This window comes from Pelmatolapia mariae, linkage group LG6 (genome assembly GCF_036321145.2).
Source record: "Pelmatolapia mariae isolate MD_Pm_ZW linkage group LG6, Pm_UMD_F_2, whole genome shotgun sequence".
In the NCBI taxonomy this organism is placed as follows: domain Eukaryota; kingdom Metazoa; phylum Chordata; class Actinopteri; order Cichliformes; family Cichlidae; genus Pelmatolapia; species Pelmatolapia mariae.
The window spans coordinates 21,001,728-21,021,660 of record NC_086232.1 but is presented as its reverse complement, the minus strand read 5'-3'; the positions used below and the strand labels follow the sequence as shown (position 1 = coordinate 21,021,660).

General features: G+C 40.1%; 1 protein-coding gene across 2 annotated transcripts in view; it reads left to right on the top strand.

The window, feature by feature from the left end:
- The first annotated feature begins 5,245 nt into the window (after positions 1 to 5,245).
- npnta (nephronectin a) overlaps positions 5,246 to 19,933 on the top strand; it is a 56,111-nt gene continuing 41,423 nt past the window's right edge. Inside the window, exons 1-2 of one of the 2 annotated variants that reach the window (XM_063476162.1) lie at positions 5,246 to 5,558; positions 18,584 to 18,684. In XM_063476162.1, the coding sequence (XP_063332232.1) occupies positions 5,488 to 5,558; positions 18,584 to 18,684 (172 nt within the window). In that variant the 5' untranslated portion in view covers positions 5,246 to 5,487. The remainder of the gene's footprint in view (positions 5,559 to 18,583; positions 18,685 to 19,933) is intronic. The other variant, XM_063476163.1, reaches the window with a different exon arrangement.

Genomic DNA, 19,933 nt, shown 5'->3' with positions numbered 1-19,933 from the left:
ACCCCCGGGAGTTACACACTTTAGTTGAAGAGCCCTGATCATCTGCCGCTTAGTTGCAGCAAAAGTGCTCAAGCTTCTCCCCGACTGCAATGCTATGTTTTTGTCTTTGGCTAAACTGCGTGACTCAAGCTGTCAGCGCACACAGACGCAGCAGGACTTGGCACACCCATATTGTGAATGAAGTATGACATACGTCCTCATGCTGTTTTCGCAAATAGTCTGTATACAGCCTTCTGGGATAGCGCTCAGCAGTCAGTTACTTCTGATTAACTCAAGAAATTCAGTGCTAACAGCTCGTGTGCATTTAAAGACGAGGTGTGGAATCGCCTCGCTGTTATCTCACCTACGTTTCTTCTGTTTGTTGTTTTCTTTTTTCTTGCGAGAGACAGTCAGAGGTGGATTTAAACTCGAGTCACAGCGGGTAATATACAGCGTGGCATTTGTCATGGTTCTACAGAGGAACCTGATTATTCCTCATAAAAAAGCAATGCGAGTATGGTATGCATTCTGGAATACTTTCAGCAGTAATGAATATTTTATGAAGCTGGTGAAAAGGTCAGCGCGCTTGATTAGACGCACGGTGTTCAGAGCCTCGTAACTGGAAATCACACAGCGCGCTCCGTATTTCCAGTCCCGGTAACTGTAGACACAGTGAGGCACCTTAAGCTCTCAGTCTTGCATCTGAAACTATTCGTGTGTTTCTCTGGGAAAAAAAGAAGAAAAAAAATTCAGTGTTGTCACCTTTGACAGTCTGATGCAGCTGCTTGAGAAATCTGGGGAGGTAGCCAAGGAGCCAGTTTTTCCCACTCTCACTGAAGGGATAGATGTGAGAGAGATGCAGGCCTCGCAGACGTCAGGCTCATCTGAATTCAGTCAGCAGAGTCAATCTATCCCGGGGTAAATGGCCACAGACACAGCTCCTTCCAAGGATCAGAATTATTTCAGAAGTCTACTCCCTGTTCATGCTTGTGGCGCCGCACAAGTGCACATTACAGAAATTCATATACATACAAAAGAGGGGAACAGTGGCACTACTTAAAGTGTGCATTGGAAGGAGAATACAGAGGGTGAAGGCAGTTGACTTAAAGTAAACACAGCAGAACAGTAACAGTGGATTCTTTGCTTAGATAAAACAGATGAGCTGTTATTGGCTCATTTTCATCTAAATGCAGAGACGCTCTTTTCTAATGATTCACCTCCTGAAACCTTTCTGCGAATGCATTGCAGAGTTGCTCACATATTTAGCTAAATGCATTTTTTATTTGCGTAATTAGAGGACTGACCTCGATACAAAAGTCAACTACATGAGAGTTTCTCCAATATAAAATAACCTGTGACTACACAGACGTTGTATGCATAGGGTATTGCTATTTAATCGGAGGTGTTTTCTTTATGTAGTTGCTAATAATGAGATTTAGAGCATAATCTTATACTTAAATTGGGATCTGAATTTTAACCATTGGATGATGATTTTTATTTTATTTTATTTATTTATTTATTTATTTATTTTTTGGGGGGGGGGGGGGGGGGACACAAAAGCCTCTTCCAGGAAATGATGGAGCTGGAGTTGTTTTGCTAACTTCACCTTATTAGTTAATTAAAAATTCAGCTCATTTCTTGCGTTTTTGCCAACAGTTTTCCATTTCATTATGCTGCAGAGTTTGTGGCTGGTTGCCCACAACAGCTCACTGCTCCATATTTGGGTACACTCTATGTTGGTGTCAATTATCCTCTTTGACAAACACTGACCTTGTTTATGTATCTTGGGTTAACACAGCAGCCACTCATAACGAGTCCATGTGAAAGAGGTACAAAGGGATTTTTCCTACGTCCTCTGTGATCTTAAATATCTCACTCTCTCTTTTATATTTTACCTGTGTGAACTATAAAATGTGTTTCACTTGACTTGCATAATTTTCTAATAAACAGCACTGAGTTTAATTATTGGTGTCCACAGTACTGGCAGTTAATTATGTATAGTATTTCCTTTTTGGTCGCCTGGTAGGGCTCAGCTGCTGTTATTTTGCACACCCTAATAATCCTGTAATCTATTCTCTTGTGCTTCCCATGCTACTTGTCACATTGTCACCTAGGATTTCCATGCTTGCTTTCAGGTTCAGCATTTATTTTCTACTTTGTATCTGCCGTGGCACAGCCTGTTTAAAATGCAACAATGACTCACTCTCCCCAGGAGCTTGTTTAAAGACCGAGTTCACCCAAATCACACAGATAGATGTCTTCTTTTTTTCTTTGGGGGGGGGGGGTGTTCAGATACCCTTGACAGTTGCAGTAAATTAAGATTAGTCGGTCGCTTTAATATAATTTCTGGAATATATTGATGCCTAGAGTTTTTTTTTTTGTTGTTCAGTGATTTTAAACAAACAACGAAATTAGGTAAATCTTTACTTTAAAGGATGCTGATTGCTGTGAAGTGCCCTGCTTGGTTTGCACCATTCGTAGCATGTTGTTCATATAGTGCAGCGGTCCCTAACCCCCGGGCCATGGACCGGTACCGCTCCGTGAGTCGTTTGGTACCGGGCCGCGAGAGTTGAGGCTCGGGTGTGAAATTGATGGTTCTCAGGGTTTTTATCTGTTTTTTAACGTTATCTTTTTATCGTTAACTCGGTTTCCCTGGGTCTTTTCCTGTGTGTTATGAATAAATCTTTGTTTTTTGGTACCGGTACTGGTTTTATTTTGTTGTATTTATCTGCGACACCTTAAAGGCCGGTCCGTGAAAATATTGTCGGACATAAACCGGTCCGTGGCACAAAAAAGGTTGGGGACCGCTGTTATAGTTGGAGATGTCATTCCTCTTGAAATGAACAACTGCGTCTTAGATCCAAATCTGGAGCTACAATACTGTGCAAAAGTATTGAGTCAACTCTCATTTCTTTATGTTTTGCTAGGAAAGTGGGAAATGGGGCAGGGACTTATTGAAACATGCAAAAAGGGAAGGGAAAAATATATACAATTCTAACAACTTTGAAAGTCAATATTTGGTATGACCGGCTTTATTCTTCAACACAGCCTGAACTCTCTCAGTGAATCTTATAATTTCTTTAAGTCATCTTCAGGAATAGTTCTCCAGGCTTCTTGAAGGACATTCAAAGCTGTTGGATGTTGGCTGCCTTTTTGTTCTGATTTCTGTCAAGATGATCCCAGAGTGATTCAGTCGAGGTCTGGGCTCTGGGGAGGCCAATCTATAACTGATCGTGTTTCATTGTGTGTTTTTTTTTTTTTTTTTTCTTTCTATCCAGGTCTACGTTTACTGCTTTGATGGTGTGTTTGGGATCCTTATCATGCTTAAAAATGAAGCTCTTGTCAATCAGACGCTTTCCAAATGGTGTTTGTGGTGGATCAAAATTTGACCGTTCCCACGTGTTCATAATTCCATCAATTTTGACAAGATCTCCCACACCACTGGCTGAAATGCAGCTCCAGACCATGGTGGAGCCGCCGTTGTGTTTTACAGATGCCTGCAGACACTCACTGTTGTACCTCTCCTGACCTCCTGCATACATATTGATACTGATTTGAGCCATAAATTTCAAATTTGGATCCATCACTCCATAAATCCTGTTGTCACTGATTTTTAGTCCAGTTCTTGTGTAATTTGGCATACTTCAGCCTTTTCTTCCCGTTTCCCTTCCTAAAGAATGACTTCTTGGCAGCCACCTTTCCACTGAGACCATTTCTGATGAGGGTTCAGTGAACTTTAAATGGATCAGATACATCCTTGTTTAATGTGTGGATGATTAATAAGTCAGCGTTAAACAACTAAAAAACAAGTAAAAACAAAAACATTCCTCTGAAAGTTGTCAAGTACAAGGACTGGACTGAAAAATGTCTGAAGATAAACATTGAAAGAAAGCCTGGAGAGCTGTTGTATAAGATCACTTCAAAATATTACAAGACACTCTGGCCTCTTGGAAGCAAAATATAAAGAAATGAGGGGTGGCCTAAGACCTTTGCACAGTAATGGAACTCAACACATAACTTCTAAGTTTGGCTGAGCACCACATCTGGTAAAATGTTCATTAAAAATAATCCCACACATCCTGAGTATACTCCTGCTAACAAACACAGATGTGCTGTGTAACTGACCCTTTAAAATCCACACAGTGTCTCAGTTTCCCACAACATATGAATATTACCGGTAATGAGACGTGGCCCTTGCGATCGGCATAAGCCATTGCTCATATTTAAATGCAATAATAACACAAGGAATCACGTTCTTACAGTCAGGTCAATACTGTGATTGATAGTCTAATTATACACAAACCGGGACACCGGCCTTTCTGCGACCAGCTGAGGTCAGACCTGGGTGCCACCACAGATTCATTACTCAGTCAGTGAAGGCGAAGGGTTGCATGAATCAAAAGCGACTGTGAACTACTAGCAGTAATCACATGAACCTTCCCGTCATTCATCGCGTGCTCCAGAAGGCTGTTAGGCTAACCGGGCACTCCCTCTGGTTGGTTCACTGACAGAAACCTGTCACATCAGGAAATGAGGCAGCCTTCATCATTCTGCACCCAAACAGGAAGCGCAGTTCAGGAGACTTTGAATGTGGAGTGCCGCTTAGGAATGAAAGACAGGTGATGAGGTCTAACAGGATCATCGTGTGAAAGAATAGAAAGACAGCAATTACGCATGCGCAGTGTCGTTCAGAAATGCTTTTTGGCTTGTTGAGAAAACAGAAACAGCCGGTAGTTGTAAGCGCTATGTTTTGATTAAATGCATCCACTTGTGTTTGTTTACAAAAATTATACATATTAAGGTTGTTTTTAATAAGTATTTCCACCTGTTGAATGCGCGTGCGCCTCAAACTTTAACAAACCACTGATTTTCTATTTTGCGCAGCTTTCTTTTTATACCCCGAGTCTGAGCCCTCAGTAATTTTCACTGCTTTGTCTTTGCTGCGTGAGCAACATCTACCTGGGTGGCCAAAAATACACCTGCGTGTCTCAGCAGGTTCATTAAGGCATTTTCCACAGCGTGTAACGGAGCCACACGTGGAGCCTCTTCTTTCTCGTTAAGGTTCCGCAACTGAGTGGCTGCACACCGCGGCTCTGTTGAGACTGCAGCGAGCGAAGGTCAGACTGCAGTGGGTGCTGTTGGTTGAGAGCCCGCTGCCTGAACTTGTGAGGGGAGGAAAGAAGAGAGAGAGGGGGGTGGATGGGTGGGTAAGGGGCGGCTGTGCGCGCTCTTCCCGGCAGAGTGCGTCCCGCTCCACACACACACACGCGCGCGCACACTCATCGGAGTCACTCTGCTTCCAGGCATCGGGCTGCCTTCTCTCCTCCTGAATATCTCAGATGAACAGTCTGAAGGACGCCGTCAGACCTCTCCTGCCCGCGCACCTCCAGGAGGAAACAAACTGTGTGTTTGTTGTTGTTGTGTCGCTGTTTACTCCACAGTTTCCTACCCGGTGATTCTGGATTTACGGAGAATTGGAAACAGCGTAGGCGCGTAACTCCCGAAATCATGGAATTATGGATAAAGTTGATGTTGCTGTGCAGCTGCAGCTTTGGAGCAAGTGCAGACTTCGATGGCAGGTAGGGTCAAGCAGGCTGAGAAACCAAGGCTTTTTGTGCGATAAAGCTGATTTTGATAAAGAACCCGTCAGAATGTGATTCATCCATTTACGAGCTGATTGTGTGAAAACTGCGCCTTCGCTTCGAGGCGACACTTTGGTTGCGAGCTGCTGTGGATTATTTGAAGCTCTCCAAAACTGAAAACATGTTGCTCCCGTGAAAGTGAGTGTCGAATCATATCAAGCGTCTTCGCTTTATTTATTTATTTTTTTTAATTTCACGATCACAACTTTTATTTTCATTCAACAATGAATCCAAGTGCACCCCAAAGCGTCTTGGGCTTTTGCGCCTCTGAGCGTGGATTCTTTTGTAGTACAAGCGCTGTTTACATTTGCAAAAAAAAATTGAAAATCGCATCTCGACAAGCGATTCTCGTCTTGTGCAGACGTCAGGCTGATTATAAAGTGATGTGACAGCACATTGCCCGGCGATCATGTTCAAACACGAATCCCACGAAGTGTGTGAAGACGTGCCAGACCCCAAAGAATGCACGTGTCCGAGATTTCCATCTGCCTATAGGTGAATCTGAGTTTAGCGTGATGGATAGTGGCTGTTTCTTCTTCTTCTTCTTTTAGAAAAAAACAGCCACGCATATTAAGTTGTAATGGGTCTAACCCTTTGAACCACAGTAATTCCATCAGTCAGGATACTTATTTGCTCCTTGTCTCTGATCATTTATTAGAGAGGATCTTAACCGTGTGAAGAAGAGAAAAAATCATTTTCCATCTCTTATTTTTTTGTCATATTGAGATAGATTTCTGGAGCTCAAGTAAAAAAGCTGGACTGAAGTCCGTCCAAATGGTGAGAGTTACACAAACAAAGTGCTACTGCCAAATTTCCTACATCTCCAGCAGAGAATGCTGCCAAGTACTTTATTTTTCCTCATGTATCTCTGTCAGCCAGGCTGAGCTCCAAAGCCGAATCCTCTCCCGTGTTCAGCGTTTGTTCAAATAAATGAAAAACTTTGAAGCTTATTGGAGGTAATTGTTACTGAAACAGTATGCATGCATTTCAGAAGGCTCTGTCAGACTAACTGCCATTCCACCTGCTTGATAATAGATTTTGACATTTGAAGTGTAGCCGTTTTTCTCTCTCTCCTTCCCCCTCCTGAGCTCTTTCAATTCACTTTTCGTCTATGTTCAAAAAGTATTGAGAAAAAAAGCAATTTGGAGTATCAAAGGTTTCTGCAAGGCTAAAAGGGTGTCTGTGTGCGAGACAGAATAAAAGAGAGGACAGAGAATAATGCGGAGTGGTAGATTTCAGTATTTGCCACCACATATAATATTTTTATTTAGGAGATTTTTCTTCTTTCAATCACTATGGCTAATGTCTGTTTGACACGTTATGGTCTGATGAGATGTGGAGGGCCTTTACTTTAGCTCACATATTTCCTTGGTGTAATAATCATTTACTTTAACCTAGCAGCAGCATATTGTACATTATTAACATCCCTGCTGATGGAGTGGCTCGTCACCATGGCCATAATTTACCATTTTTATGGGTATAAACTCTGGCCTGAGTCCCCGCTTCAATATTAATTCATTGAGAAAATATCCCCCGAGACCGAACGCAAGCAAAAAAGCCATTTATTACCTAGTCTTCCTTACTTATTACCTTTTAGAAAGCGTTCCTAACAGGCTTATCCATCTAGTCCTGAAGGGTCCTTCACGGGCATCATTGGCAAGATAAATTTGGTCTCCTGTAGCTGCGCGTAATGTGTTTACCTGCCTTTCTGTCTCTAAAAACTGTTTTTATTGCCACTTTTCTATTCTGCACAAGCGCTTGGGAACATGTCATACAGCAGAGGAGAGTACCGAAGCGAAAGGCAAAACATACAAAAGAGGATATACTTCCCCAGTGACATCACTAAACTGTGAAGTCTCACGCAGCACATACCAGACCTCTTCAGTAATAATCCAAAGGCATGGACTGGTGCCAGGTTATGTTGGTATTGTAACATCAGACGGACATTCAGGCTTCCACGGTTTGAAAATAAGTGTGAAAACACTGGTGGATTCATCCTGTATCAGGAGCTTAGCAGGAGGTTTCTCAGTGTTTGCTGCTGTACATGTCAATGAATGTGAAAAAGAGTGGGGCATTGTCTTTACTGCGTTCTAGTGAAATGATAAAAAGAGTCCTCTTGCTACATTTTGTATGAAAGAAACCTGGATTAAACTAATGCCGTCACACCTAACATGGCATATGTGAAATTAAAAAGCTTGCAGTAAGAGAATACAGCTGATGCAGACTTTCTGTTATTACTCATATGACCGCTCCAGCTGGTATTTAATCTTCTTGTCATTTTCTTGAAGGAAACAGGACAGCATGGGAGTGGAAAAAAACTTTGTATTGGAATAAGTGCTCCACGGGCAGTGAAACCCTTACAGATTGCTACCATTTGTCTTGATAATTATAAGAAATGAAAAAAAGGGTTCTGTATCTATGACTCAGGTATACGGACCAATCAATGTACAAAAACAGAAGAGAATAGAAAATAGTTCCAGCAAGGTTAAGCCCCGCTGTTTTCTGTTGGCAGAGTCTGCAGCACAGTAGACCGAGTGAACAGCCAGTTGTACAGTGTAACGCAGTTTAACATTGATAAATACATAAGTATATATTGTTAACCAGCAAAGAGAAGTCTTTGACCGTTTGACATCACTTGCAGCAGATAAAATAATCTGTTAAGCACTTTTTTCTTTTTTCTTTTTCTTTTTTGCAGAAGACTGTTTGCAGTGTTTGAGCTTGTTTCTGTGCATCCTTACAGAATTCACTGTAACAAAAGTGCTAAATGAAGTCCGTGTTAATGATGAAAGAAAAAGAGTGAACTCTATCACATTTTAAGATTGAGATAGATATTTGTAATTTTAAGGTAAATTAATGCTTTCTTACTATAAGCCTCAGTCACCTAATCACACACACATTCCTGCAGCTGTTTTTTCTGTGCCTAAGGTACGGTGGCCTTGAGAGGTCAAACGCACCGCAACTTAAAAAAATACCAGAAAATAGAAAAATACTTCAAAAGCACACAAAACACAATTGAAATTGAATAAAAACACAAAGAAGCCAGTTGCTCTGCAACAGACTGGCGACCTGTCCAGGGTGTACCCCATCTCTTGCCCTATGGTAGCTGGCATAGGCTCCAGCCCCTCCCCCGCGACCCTGACTTGGATAAGCAGAAGAGTGTGAATGAAAAGCTCACAACAGAAGATACGTGAGCTTTGGGAAGACAATAATGGTAAACTAACAAGGATACATCCACAATATTATCATGTGATCAGAACACACATAACCTTCATCTTTTTCTCCCTCACAACACAGAAGAGTCCTCTGTTTCTTTTAAGCACGTCTCAGTGCGATGCTTTGCATCACGTTTCCTCCAAAATCACTTCCTTTATTATTTGTGTGCTTTTGCAGCATTTTTCTTTAATTCGCTGGTGTTTTCTAAAGTTGGAGTCGATCCCTAAGGGCCACCGTACTCAGCACTTTTTGATTTTCACACTCACACCTCCTCGACACACATCGGGGGCAGCTGTGGCTTCAGTACTTTGCCCAAGTTAGACAAGTCAGGGATCAAACCACCAACCATTTAACTGGTAGATGACCCTGTCTACCATCTAATCCACAACCACCCCACCCTCTTGTAAACAGCATCATTAAAGGTGGTAGAGTTTGATTTTTTTTTTCAGCCACGCAGTGAATACTGTCCATTAGGCCTTTAATGGCAGATGGATAAACCGACTAATTGCTCATTCTAAATATAAATCTTTGCCTCAGATATGAGTCAATGATGCCGCTGATAGGTTGGGCTGAAGCGGTTAATTAAGACAGCAGACTCCTTTTGACTCCACAAAGTCCTGCTTTCATCTGAGCTCGGCAGGTTCGAGCAAGTCTTTAACGCTGATGAAGAGTTCAACATCTGTGGTTGTTTGTGATAAAAATCCAGTCAGAAATCCTGCATTGCATACTTTAGGGGTCACGGATGGATGATAGATTGATTAGATTATCATCGCTATGAATGCAGACCATGTAAGTTCATGGACCTGGATTATTCACGCTCCATATTGCTCCTCTGCGAGCCATAGACTGACTCAGCTCTTCGCTGTCAGGAAAAGGATAGTGGCCAGCTATGAATCCATTTGTAAAACAATGGAAGAAGGATGGCGTCACCACAGTGGATATCAACCTGTCATGTTCTGAGGGAACAACCTTGTCTTATACTCTGCACTTGAGAAGAGTTGTCACACAGCATGCATGAAGGGTAATAATTATCTGCTTGAGTTCCTTCAAGGCTTAGTGCAATTTGGGATCATTATTCAGGGCTTCAGGGTAATAAATACAGGTATTATGCTCACGTCCATTTGATATGCCAGCTTTTCATTCGGTAGAATAAGGCAGAGGACAAGATACATATGAGAAAAGAAGGTCTCCTCTATTGTGCAGTGTTACTGTAGTTCCCATTGTTGATTGTGGTAAGTCATAATTTGCCACCCATGAATGTTTCAAAAAGTTCAAATGTGACATTGCCGTGGCGTTGCGATGATTAAACAGGGTGCTGATGAACTGCATTAAACACTCAGTTTCAAGTTCAGATTGTGTAGAATTGCACAACTGCTGTAGAGTAAATTCATAGATTAGTGAGAACACGAAATGTGTTATACATATGCATATATATATACTGCATCAGTGTGTAGGAAGAAAACATTCGAGGGGAATGGTTAATTTAATAATCCTCAACTTGTTGCATCTCAGCAGATTCTTGTATCATTGCTGCAACTGCACTGAACAAACAGTCCACCATCCTCGTAGGAGTTCATACTCATAATGCACTTTTGTTCATCATTTCCTTTTTCTTTTTTCTTGTGCGTGTGTGGTTTCATCATCTATCTGCTGTTTGCATAATGTTAATTTCACATTTCATTGACCTCTATCTCCTTTGGATATCCACACACAGAAATGAATAGTGCTTCAGCTAATGATTGTCTACATTATTTATCTGTTTCTTGATTAAATATTTTGGTCAAAATGTCAGAAAATATTGGGGGTGGGGGGGTTGCAGCGGCTTTTTAATTTATTTTGTTAAACCAACATTCCACAACATAAATATATTCACTGTCAGACAGGAATTAGAGAAAACCATTAAATGTCCACTTCTCTTGGCTCTTTTGCTTATGGAAAATTGAATCCCATCCATTATAAAAATGCTCTTCTGCTGTAATTGATTATTCAATACCAGAGAAAGCAAGGAGACTCTAACCAGTGTTTGCAGTTGAAACAATCAGTCGCGTGCACCATATAAATTAAGAAGTCTGCCAATCATTTCCCCCACATCTTCTCTCTGTTATCTGGCTGCATTTTATTACTGACTTTCTCATCCTGCTCCTTAAAAAAACATTAACAAAAACAAAAGAAAAACACTACAGGCCTATTTCCAAATTTTATCTTAACTAAAATTTTTGAAAATGTCACCACCTTCCAGTTGCTCCACCTATTTTTTTTTTCATTAACACTTGTGGCTTTTTTGCAATACATACAAGAGGAATGAACAATCTCTAAAATGTTGATCCATAAACCTGTTCACTTTCACAAATCAAGTAAAATGCAGTTTTCAGACATAATTACATATGAAATAGTCATTTGTGAAATGAGACTTCCTAAATGCTTTTAAATAGAGGCCCAAATATCAATTAATATACATGAAATACAAATGTAATTCCCAACATATATCGTTATACTACCCTTTATCTCTAAAAATATATTCTCTAAGGTTCCTAAATTACAGAAACATTAATTAAACACAGCAGCACATGGTAAATGGACTGGTTCTTACATAGCACTTTTCTACTCTACTTAAGTGCTATATACAACATGTCTCATTCACCCATTCACACACACACATGCTTTAAAGCACTTTTTTCTAGATTGTAGTGCTTTCTATCTAACAATCACACCACTCTACCTCCTGAGCCACATTCATCCCAAAAATAATACTATACATTGAAATTAAAAAACAGTAATATAGATTAGTGGTATAGATTAATTTAATCATGGACATCAAATCTAAACTTATTTCAGATTTTGAAAAATCCCAACCATACAGGGTTTAGAATCAAACATATCTTAGTAGCAGCTGTTGTGTCCAAGTCTTTTTAAAGACAGAGACAAATGTTAACAGTACATATAAGTTTGTTTATTTTTTTTTAATTGTTTTTGGGGGGGGGGGAGTTAAAAGTCATTTTTCTTTTTCGTGTGAGAGGAAGAATACATTGGGATAGACACTGAATCTAAATATACTATTATACATACTTTAATAAATAAGATATCACACAGGAGTTGTGAAAAGTTTGTAAAATCTCCAATCTCTAAAAATGAAGCTCAAGCAAAGACTGATACAAGGTTAGAAGAGCTTCATTTGGGAGAAGGTGTCTCACTTTGAAAAATAAATCAGCATATTCAGATTATTTCTTCATTAATTTGTCAAAAAGCCTCTTAAAATTCAGATATTCATCAACATCAACCACCCCAAATTTTGTAAATTTTACCCTCTCAACAACCCTACCATTTATTTGGATACATTATTTGGGTTCTCGGTCCATCCATCCACTTTGTTCTGTTTATCCATTTCGGGGTCACGGGGGGGAACCTATCCCAGATTGCCAGTCTGTCACGGGGATAACACAGTGAACCAGGAAATAATTCACAGTCACATTCACACCTGTGTGCAGTTTATTTGGTTTCTGTTTGGTTAAAATACATTTGTTTGAATAATATATAACAATAGTTTATTGCATTTAAACCAGGTGTCCTAGTTTATAATATTTTGGAGACTTTAGAGTTTTATTTTTATTTTATAAAACAAGGTTAGTTAATAAAATTATTGACATATAAAAGGAAGAGGAGTGGTACTAATATTGATCCCTGCGGGACTCCATATTTCATAGTTTTACTTTGCATATTGCATATTTCATACAGAGTTTTTCCTTACTGCTGACGGGTCACCAGTCACCGTGTATCTCGAAGGCGTGCAAATCGAACAAGTGCGAGAATTCAAACACATCAGCTCTCTGGTGCAAGAAAAGAAAGCATCAACGGCATCAGTGGCATTAAGAATCGGTCAAGCGGCGGCAGCTTCGCATCCCTCCAATTCTGGAAGAAGACAGATGTCACCCTCATCACCAAAATCTGCCTGTACTGCACATTGGTATTCTCTATTCTTCTCTATGGATCCGAGACCTGGGTCATCCTCAAGCACAACCTCAACAAGCTCGTGGTCTTCCAAATGCACTGTTTGCGTCAGATTCTCCGAGTGGCCCTCGTGACTGTTTCAGCAACAGCGCAAAATGCAGTCAATATTACCAGCAGCCCTCAGTGGAAGAGTTGATCCAGAAGCGACGACTGCAATGTTCTGGCCACGTCTGCCGCATGAGCAACCATCGCCTGCCATATCGCCTTCTGCTGCAGCAGCACCCCACCCACTGGAGAATCAAGCGTGACGTACCCAAGAAGACTTGGATCAAGCAGTTTGAAGACAGTCTTAAACAATGACGTCTAACCCTTGATCAAGCAAAGGCCAAGACCAGAGATCATAAGGCCTGGAAGTGCATTGTTGACTAAAATAGAAACCACCCACAGAGACGTATTGACTTTGTGGACGACCTCCTCTGCTGACCGCCAGCTAGTGAGAAAAGCAGAACGAGAGATAATACTTTTTGGAAATATTTTGGAATGGATATGAAATCAAACATTTTTAAAAAAAACCAAGGAAGAATATGCCAGTTTTATCAATAAACCATTGTGGGGGTGTTTTTGGTTTTGTTCAAGAACAGAGATACAAGTGCTTCTTTTTTTTTAAAGCCATATTGTGGTGGTATTCAATCTGTTATACATGTATGCATATACATTGTTTTGTCACCAGGGGTCATATTGACAATCTTTGTATCTCAGGTACAATTTTACTATGAATACCATCCATATCCACTGTATGGGAACTTTTCATGCTTGTGATGATTTTAAAGATGTATTTTTATCAGCTGGTGTCAAGAAGATTTCCTTGAAGATTTGTTTACAAGTGTTGCCCTCAGGAGGATTAATAGCTTTAGAAAGATTTTTTCCTATGGAGATAAAATAGTCAAAACTGTTTGGGAGATTTTCAATGTTTAAATAATTTCTGGCATTTTCTCGACTCTGGTGTGAAGGAGCACATTTATTTTTATGATCCCGGCTGAGGACTTCAAGCACCTTCTAGCATCACTTTTTATCGCCCTGTGAAGTTATAAGCTCAGTATAATGTGTTAGCTTACTCGTATGTGTGTTAGTTTATTTTTGTGTTTTAATTTATTTCTTTGTTTCCATCTCTTAATTTTTTTTAAAATAGTGTATATAAAGTATGTTCTTTAAAAAGATCAGTTTTAAAATACCCATAATTAGCTGTTTTTGTTCTGATTTCCTCCATCATATCTCATGATCATTTCAGATATGATAGACATTATAGAGTCAGTTATCTCATCAATTACAGTGTTGAATGAGTCTGAATCCCACATTTTAGCATGGAGACATTTTTAACAGTTTTTTCAGTATTATTAAGATTTTTCACTTTTATTTTTAGGTGTAACTTGTCAATATTTTAAAACAAGATCAGTAAAGAGTAGTAGAGGAAAATGTCCTGCAATATCTGAGAGGATTACACCAGAGTTAATACAAGCATTGTGAATATTCAAGACGATATTACTGATGGTTGACTTGCTAAATTCAGTTTCTCTAGTAGGGAAAAAGGATGAATATTATTTTAGGATTTATATTTAACTGTGTGCCAATATTAAAGTCTCAAGAATAAAACAACTTTCCTTTATGTAATGTAAGAGTTCAACCAGTTTCTGTCACAGTATGCAGAAGCACACTGTATGTACTGTGAATAAAGGACCTAAAAGCAGATCAAAAACAGAACGTGAAACATGACTTAGAATTAACAAAAGGCGAGCCGTTTAATAAGGCTGATTAAAAAGGTGCAAACAAAAAGGAAGACAACTGATGCAAAACTAAAAATTAACCTGAACTGGGAGAACTAAAAAAACAATATAAAGATCCTTAACAGAAACCTGAACAAACCTGGACATGAAACTTGCAACCATGGCAAGAAATAACAGACAACCTGACAGCAAATGAAAGAAAACACACAGACTAAATACACACAGGAGGTGATCAGGGGAAGTGGAAGCACATGGGGAAACAGCTGAGGCTAATCTGACATAACAAGACAAAGGAAGCAAAGTCAACCACAATTACATAGGACACAGACTTTCAAAATAAAACAGGAAACAGCATGGAACGACGTAGACATGATAACACAAGCTTGACAACATGACAAGAAACATGACAGACTAACACAAAAGACCTAAGTGAAACATAACTAAACTAAACTAAAGGCAACGAAATAATAATCCTATTACTCAACATATTTCAAAGGGATAACTTAAGAACTCAAAACGTAAACTGAAAATGCTGAGTCAGAGACCCAGGATCGTGACAGTTTCATGTTAAAAATGTGCAAATACTACTACTACTATTATGTTTTTTCCATTATTACATTGATCTTGACAAATAAAGACATGAATAGTCATCACTGATGTCACATAAGTCATCATAGACATCCACAGAATGTATTGAGTCCTCATATAGGTATATATCCAGACCAGCTGCTTCTCACTGATGTCAAAGCAATGCTCTTCAAGTACTTGCAACATATATCATAAAGGTCCATAAAAAGTTTGATATGATAGGTCCAGTGTCTGTCTTTGTTACCTACCTTTTTGCCATTGATCAGACCACCAGAGGTGCGTCTTATTTTTTATGCCAGCGCACACAGCTGGACATACTTTTAAAACACGTTACAAAAAGTCCCTCCATCTCTATTCCGAGGTCTCTATGAATCGTCCAAGATTATATAGGACGCAAGTCACTACATGGGCCTCTGCATTTGTAACATCAAGACTGCCTCTAAGAATACTGTAGTTCTTTTTGACTGAAATTTTAACTAATTTACACTCTTCGGTGTTATTTCTTTCAGTTGGGAAATACTGCAAAAATCAAACTGATTCCATTAGCGAATAAATAAATAAATTGCCATTGCTTTTTGCCATCTTAATCTTCTCTCAGTTACACTTCTGTAGCTCGCCTTTTACTCATTACCTTTTGGCTCCGTCTCCAATTACAGCAGCTTGTCTGTTAACAGAAACTAGTTATGGATCATTTACAACATTCACATTAGCCAGACCCTGCACAGAGCAGAGCAGAGGGGTTGAGCCTTTAGTCTAGTGATTGGCCCTTAATCTTCCTTTTCCCATTTGAAATTTAAAAATGACTTTATAATTGTGTGTTTTACAAAGCCCTGTATATATAAAAAATGGCGAGTTTTTGCTCTTATCATCTTCATTATGGCACAACGCGTGCGTGCTGAAGATTATGACATGAACACAAAAATATGCTTTTATAATAAAACTGTCAGAAATAAAAATGAAAACTGTTACGATACTAAATCTGCAGATCCACGGGAGTCATTCAATGTGATAATTACTTTGCAGGCTGCAAACGAATGTGAGGCCATTAGGTTATACGAGAACAGGTGCAGCCAAAGCAGCATAAATGCCTTCCACTTGATGCCTCCATATTCTAAGGTGGTGATTGCCTTATGCAGCAATTAACAAGAGCTTTCAAAACATCAGGATGAAATCAGCCTCCAGTCGCCAAATCCAAATATCACTGAAATGTCAAAGGAGGTTGTCAGATGTTTTGAGAGGTGTCAACGAGCAGGGTTTTTGCCTCATGCAGAAGCATCTTTAATTTGTTTTATGCAGCAAGCTTCTAGTGTGGAAGGGGAGGCAGGTTGAGAAATGTGGCTGCTGTCCAGACCGTTCCTATTCTTTCCTCTTTTACTGCTTTCATGAAATTCCTTTCATTTGTTTCCTCTCTTCTGGTTTTGCTTCCTTTTCCTTCCCCTCCTCATTTCCTCACCCATACTGTGTGCTTCACTGACTGACTTCCCGCTCACCAGGCAGCAGACAAACATTTTCCCTGGATCTGCCACTCTCACTTAGCATCCGTCTGTTTTTTGTTTTTTTTCTCCAAAGAGGTGATTGGCAGCAGGGGCAAGCATTAGCATTTCCTCATCTTGGCATAGAGGCACTAACAGGCAGGGATAGCAGCGGAGGATGTGCCTTGAATACTGAGCGACAACCTCACTTTCTCATTGAGAGACAAAAAGAAAGTGTCTTTTGTGTGAAGCACGTAAAGGAAGTGAACTTCTCCTTTGTTTTGTGCAGGATTACAGCGTTTTCCAGCTCTTCTGTGCAATTAAAACCTTCTTCTTGTATTGGATTTACTCAGTGATCTGTGCAAACCTCCTCATGTGCTTCACACCTCCTATAAATGACGATAAAAATGTCCCACTGGTTAAAAACATTGTCCTCTTTATTTGAAGAAAGAGGGGAAAAAAAACAGTCAGCTGCAACAAATCTTCCCTATCCACTGATTCGTTTATTATTGTTTCAGATTTTAGGTAGCATATGAGCGCCAGGCTCTTAAAGAATGTGCCTTGGATTTTCTTCAGTATCCTTAAATGGGCTCATTCCTTCACTCTATTCTCGCCATAAATATGTGGTCGGCCCTCGTACAGATAAAAAAGGTAATCCACATACGCGGTCTGCCAAGAAGCTATTTCTTGCTCTGAACAGAATGGAGCAGAGTGTAACAAAAATATCCGGCTCTAATTTCTCATAGAGGAACTGTTGTGTTTGGGAAATAACCTACTTTAGAATGTGTATAAGAACTAATACCTACCTATCATCTCTGTGTAGCAGAGATAATACCATCTTCCAGTGTCATGGAGTTGCCATTTTGGAGGCAAATATTGTATTTTCAAGGACAACCGGAAGTGCGTAGTCCCTAATCTTTTCCAGGAGCTCCCGAAAGCCAAGTGAACACAGCAGTAATGTGGTGTTGTCAGATGTGCGTGTCAGCGGCGTAGCGATGCACGCACTGAAGGCTAAATTCAAATCGGGCCTGGCAGGCTTTCAATACAGGTCTCCAGTTTGACATTAAAGAAACCAACACGAGCTGATGTGCTGTCAGTTTTGTTTCCATGATTCAGAGATAATCTGCTACGGTGAAGCAGTGAAAAGTCAGTCTTCGACTCTCTGACACTTGTCACTTTCACCCCCTTCAGATATTTGAGAAGCAAAATGACAAATGTTTTCTGTTTACCACTTTTCAAACGTAACTCTTTTGCTGCCGCTGTTTCTTTGTGTTACACAAACAGAGTATCTGATTTATTTTTATAAAAAGGGAGTGAAATTGAAAGACAGCACCCCGGAGTCCTCAATAAATGAGATTTGTCATCCTATTCTGACATTAATAAACAAATAGACATCACTTAAAGTGGACCGTTTTAGGATTGTGATTGATGCATAATTAAAGAGCTGTTATGCACTGAAACTTTTTTCCCCCCACATTAGTCAAGCAAAGCCAGTTTTATTTTTCGTCCTAATGAATTTAAATCATAATAAAGGGTTTTAAATCTGTTCAGAAACCCTATCCATCTTCATGCTCTGCATTTAGATGAGGAAATTAAACATTAGAAAAAAATCTATCAAGAAAGACCCGGCTGTCTTTATTTGTTATTATTCATGCATTTTGCAGTAGTGCTTAATCTACCTGATGTGAACATAACTGTACTCGTTTGTGTGTCTATTTTCATTGCTGTACCTGCAATTAGTATGACTGCCATAAGTGCTCACTGTACCTAGTGGTTAAAAAGCCATTTTTTAAAAATTTAAATAGAAGTCTTTAAATGTATCTTCTGGTTCTTTTTCTTTGCAGCAAGAAACTGACTCATGAAAGCTCTGAATCACACACCCTTCCCCTTCCAAACAATATAAAAAGGCTTTTCATTAAGGTGTTTTAATTGGCTGTGAACCTATTATGTTATCCACTCACAGGTGGCCACGGCAGATGGCATCATCCAATGGCCTGTGTCGATATGGGGCCCGTGTGGACTGCTGCTGGGGATGGACTCGTCGCTCCTGGGGTCACTGCCAGCGTGAGTGCCACCGTGCCCGCTGCTGGTGCTGCTCGGAGGGTGGGGGGCAAAATGGGAGCTAACAAGGTTGCGGGGTTTCAAGCTAGAGGGATGAGGGAGAGGTCATAGATGCTGTTAAACTGAGGATATGCTGCAAAGGCTCGGGGAAACACGCGCAGACACACATACACATGCAGATTGTCTCAACAGAAACACATGCAGCTAATGGAGCATTGCACCTGTAACAATCTTTGAGTAAAGATTGATGATAATCGCTGGTGGAGCGGCGGAGGTTTATATTCACACTGCGGGTGGCCATAATGAGTGAGACTATAGCTGCAGGTGGACACATTTAAAGGGGAGATTGATTATAGATTACAAGTGTGCAAACATAAGCTTGCCAGCAGTGCATGAACAAGTAAAAAAACCAAACAAACAGTGACGTTAACATAGTCCATGGTGTTGTCAGGTGTACATAACTTGACTCATCAGGATTCAGAGGATGTGTCCTGTCATTGTGTAACACTGAATGCTTCATCTCACATTATCAACATATTTACTCCACGCTACCGAGGGATGTGTGAATATACCAGTGGATTTTAGACACTGGCTGGGTGCCTCGCAAATATCAGATCCTTTGCATGGCTTGGTGGCTCTGATGGTACGCCTGCTGCTTTGCTGTGGACATTTAATAAAAGAAAAGGGGTAACACATAAACAGTCCTTTTCCACGGCAAGAATTTACCAAGCGGCTATTAAAAAGGTTAGGGAAGTGGGTATGCTTATTCGCTTCCTTGCCAAGAGAAAATCAATAGCGCTCTCATCCTGTGTGTGTGCTAAGCCAACAGCTGGCTAGTTTAGATAAGCAAAAAGGCAGGGCAAAAGACCTCACATGGGCCATTACGAAGAAGTATACGCTCAAACCCTGGAGATGAAACCCACGAGGTACAATGTGTTAATGATGATCTTTAAAGATTCTAGATGTTTCTTAACTAACTGGAGCAATTTCATCCATGTATTAACATGAACACGCTGCCCGTTAATTACTACGAAAGCTTACTGTTTACATTCATGTTATGTCCAGCCTTTTTCACATTATTTGTGCCTATACAGCATGTACATATGGCTGATTCTGCTGAGCTGAGCTGAACTGCTGAGAGGTTGCACACTAGCTTTGTGTTGGCCCATTTGAATGGTAATTTAAGCATACAGGTCTTCTGGAATTCCCCCAAATTAATGACCAAATGGATCAAATTCTGATAACACCAAGG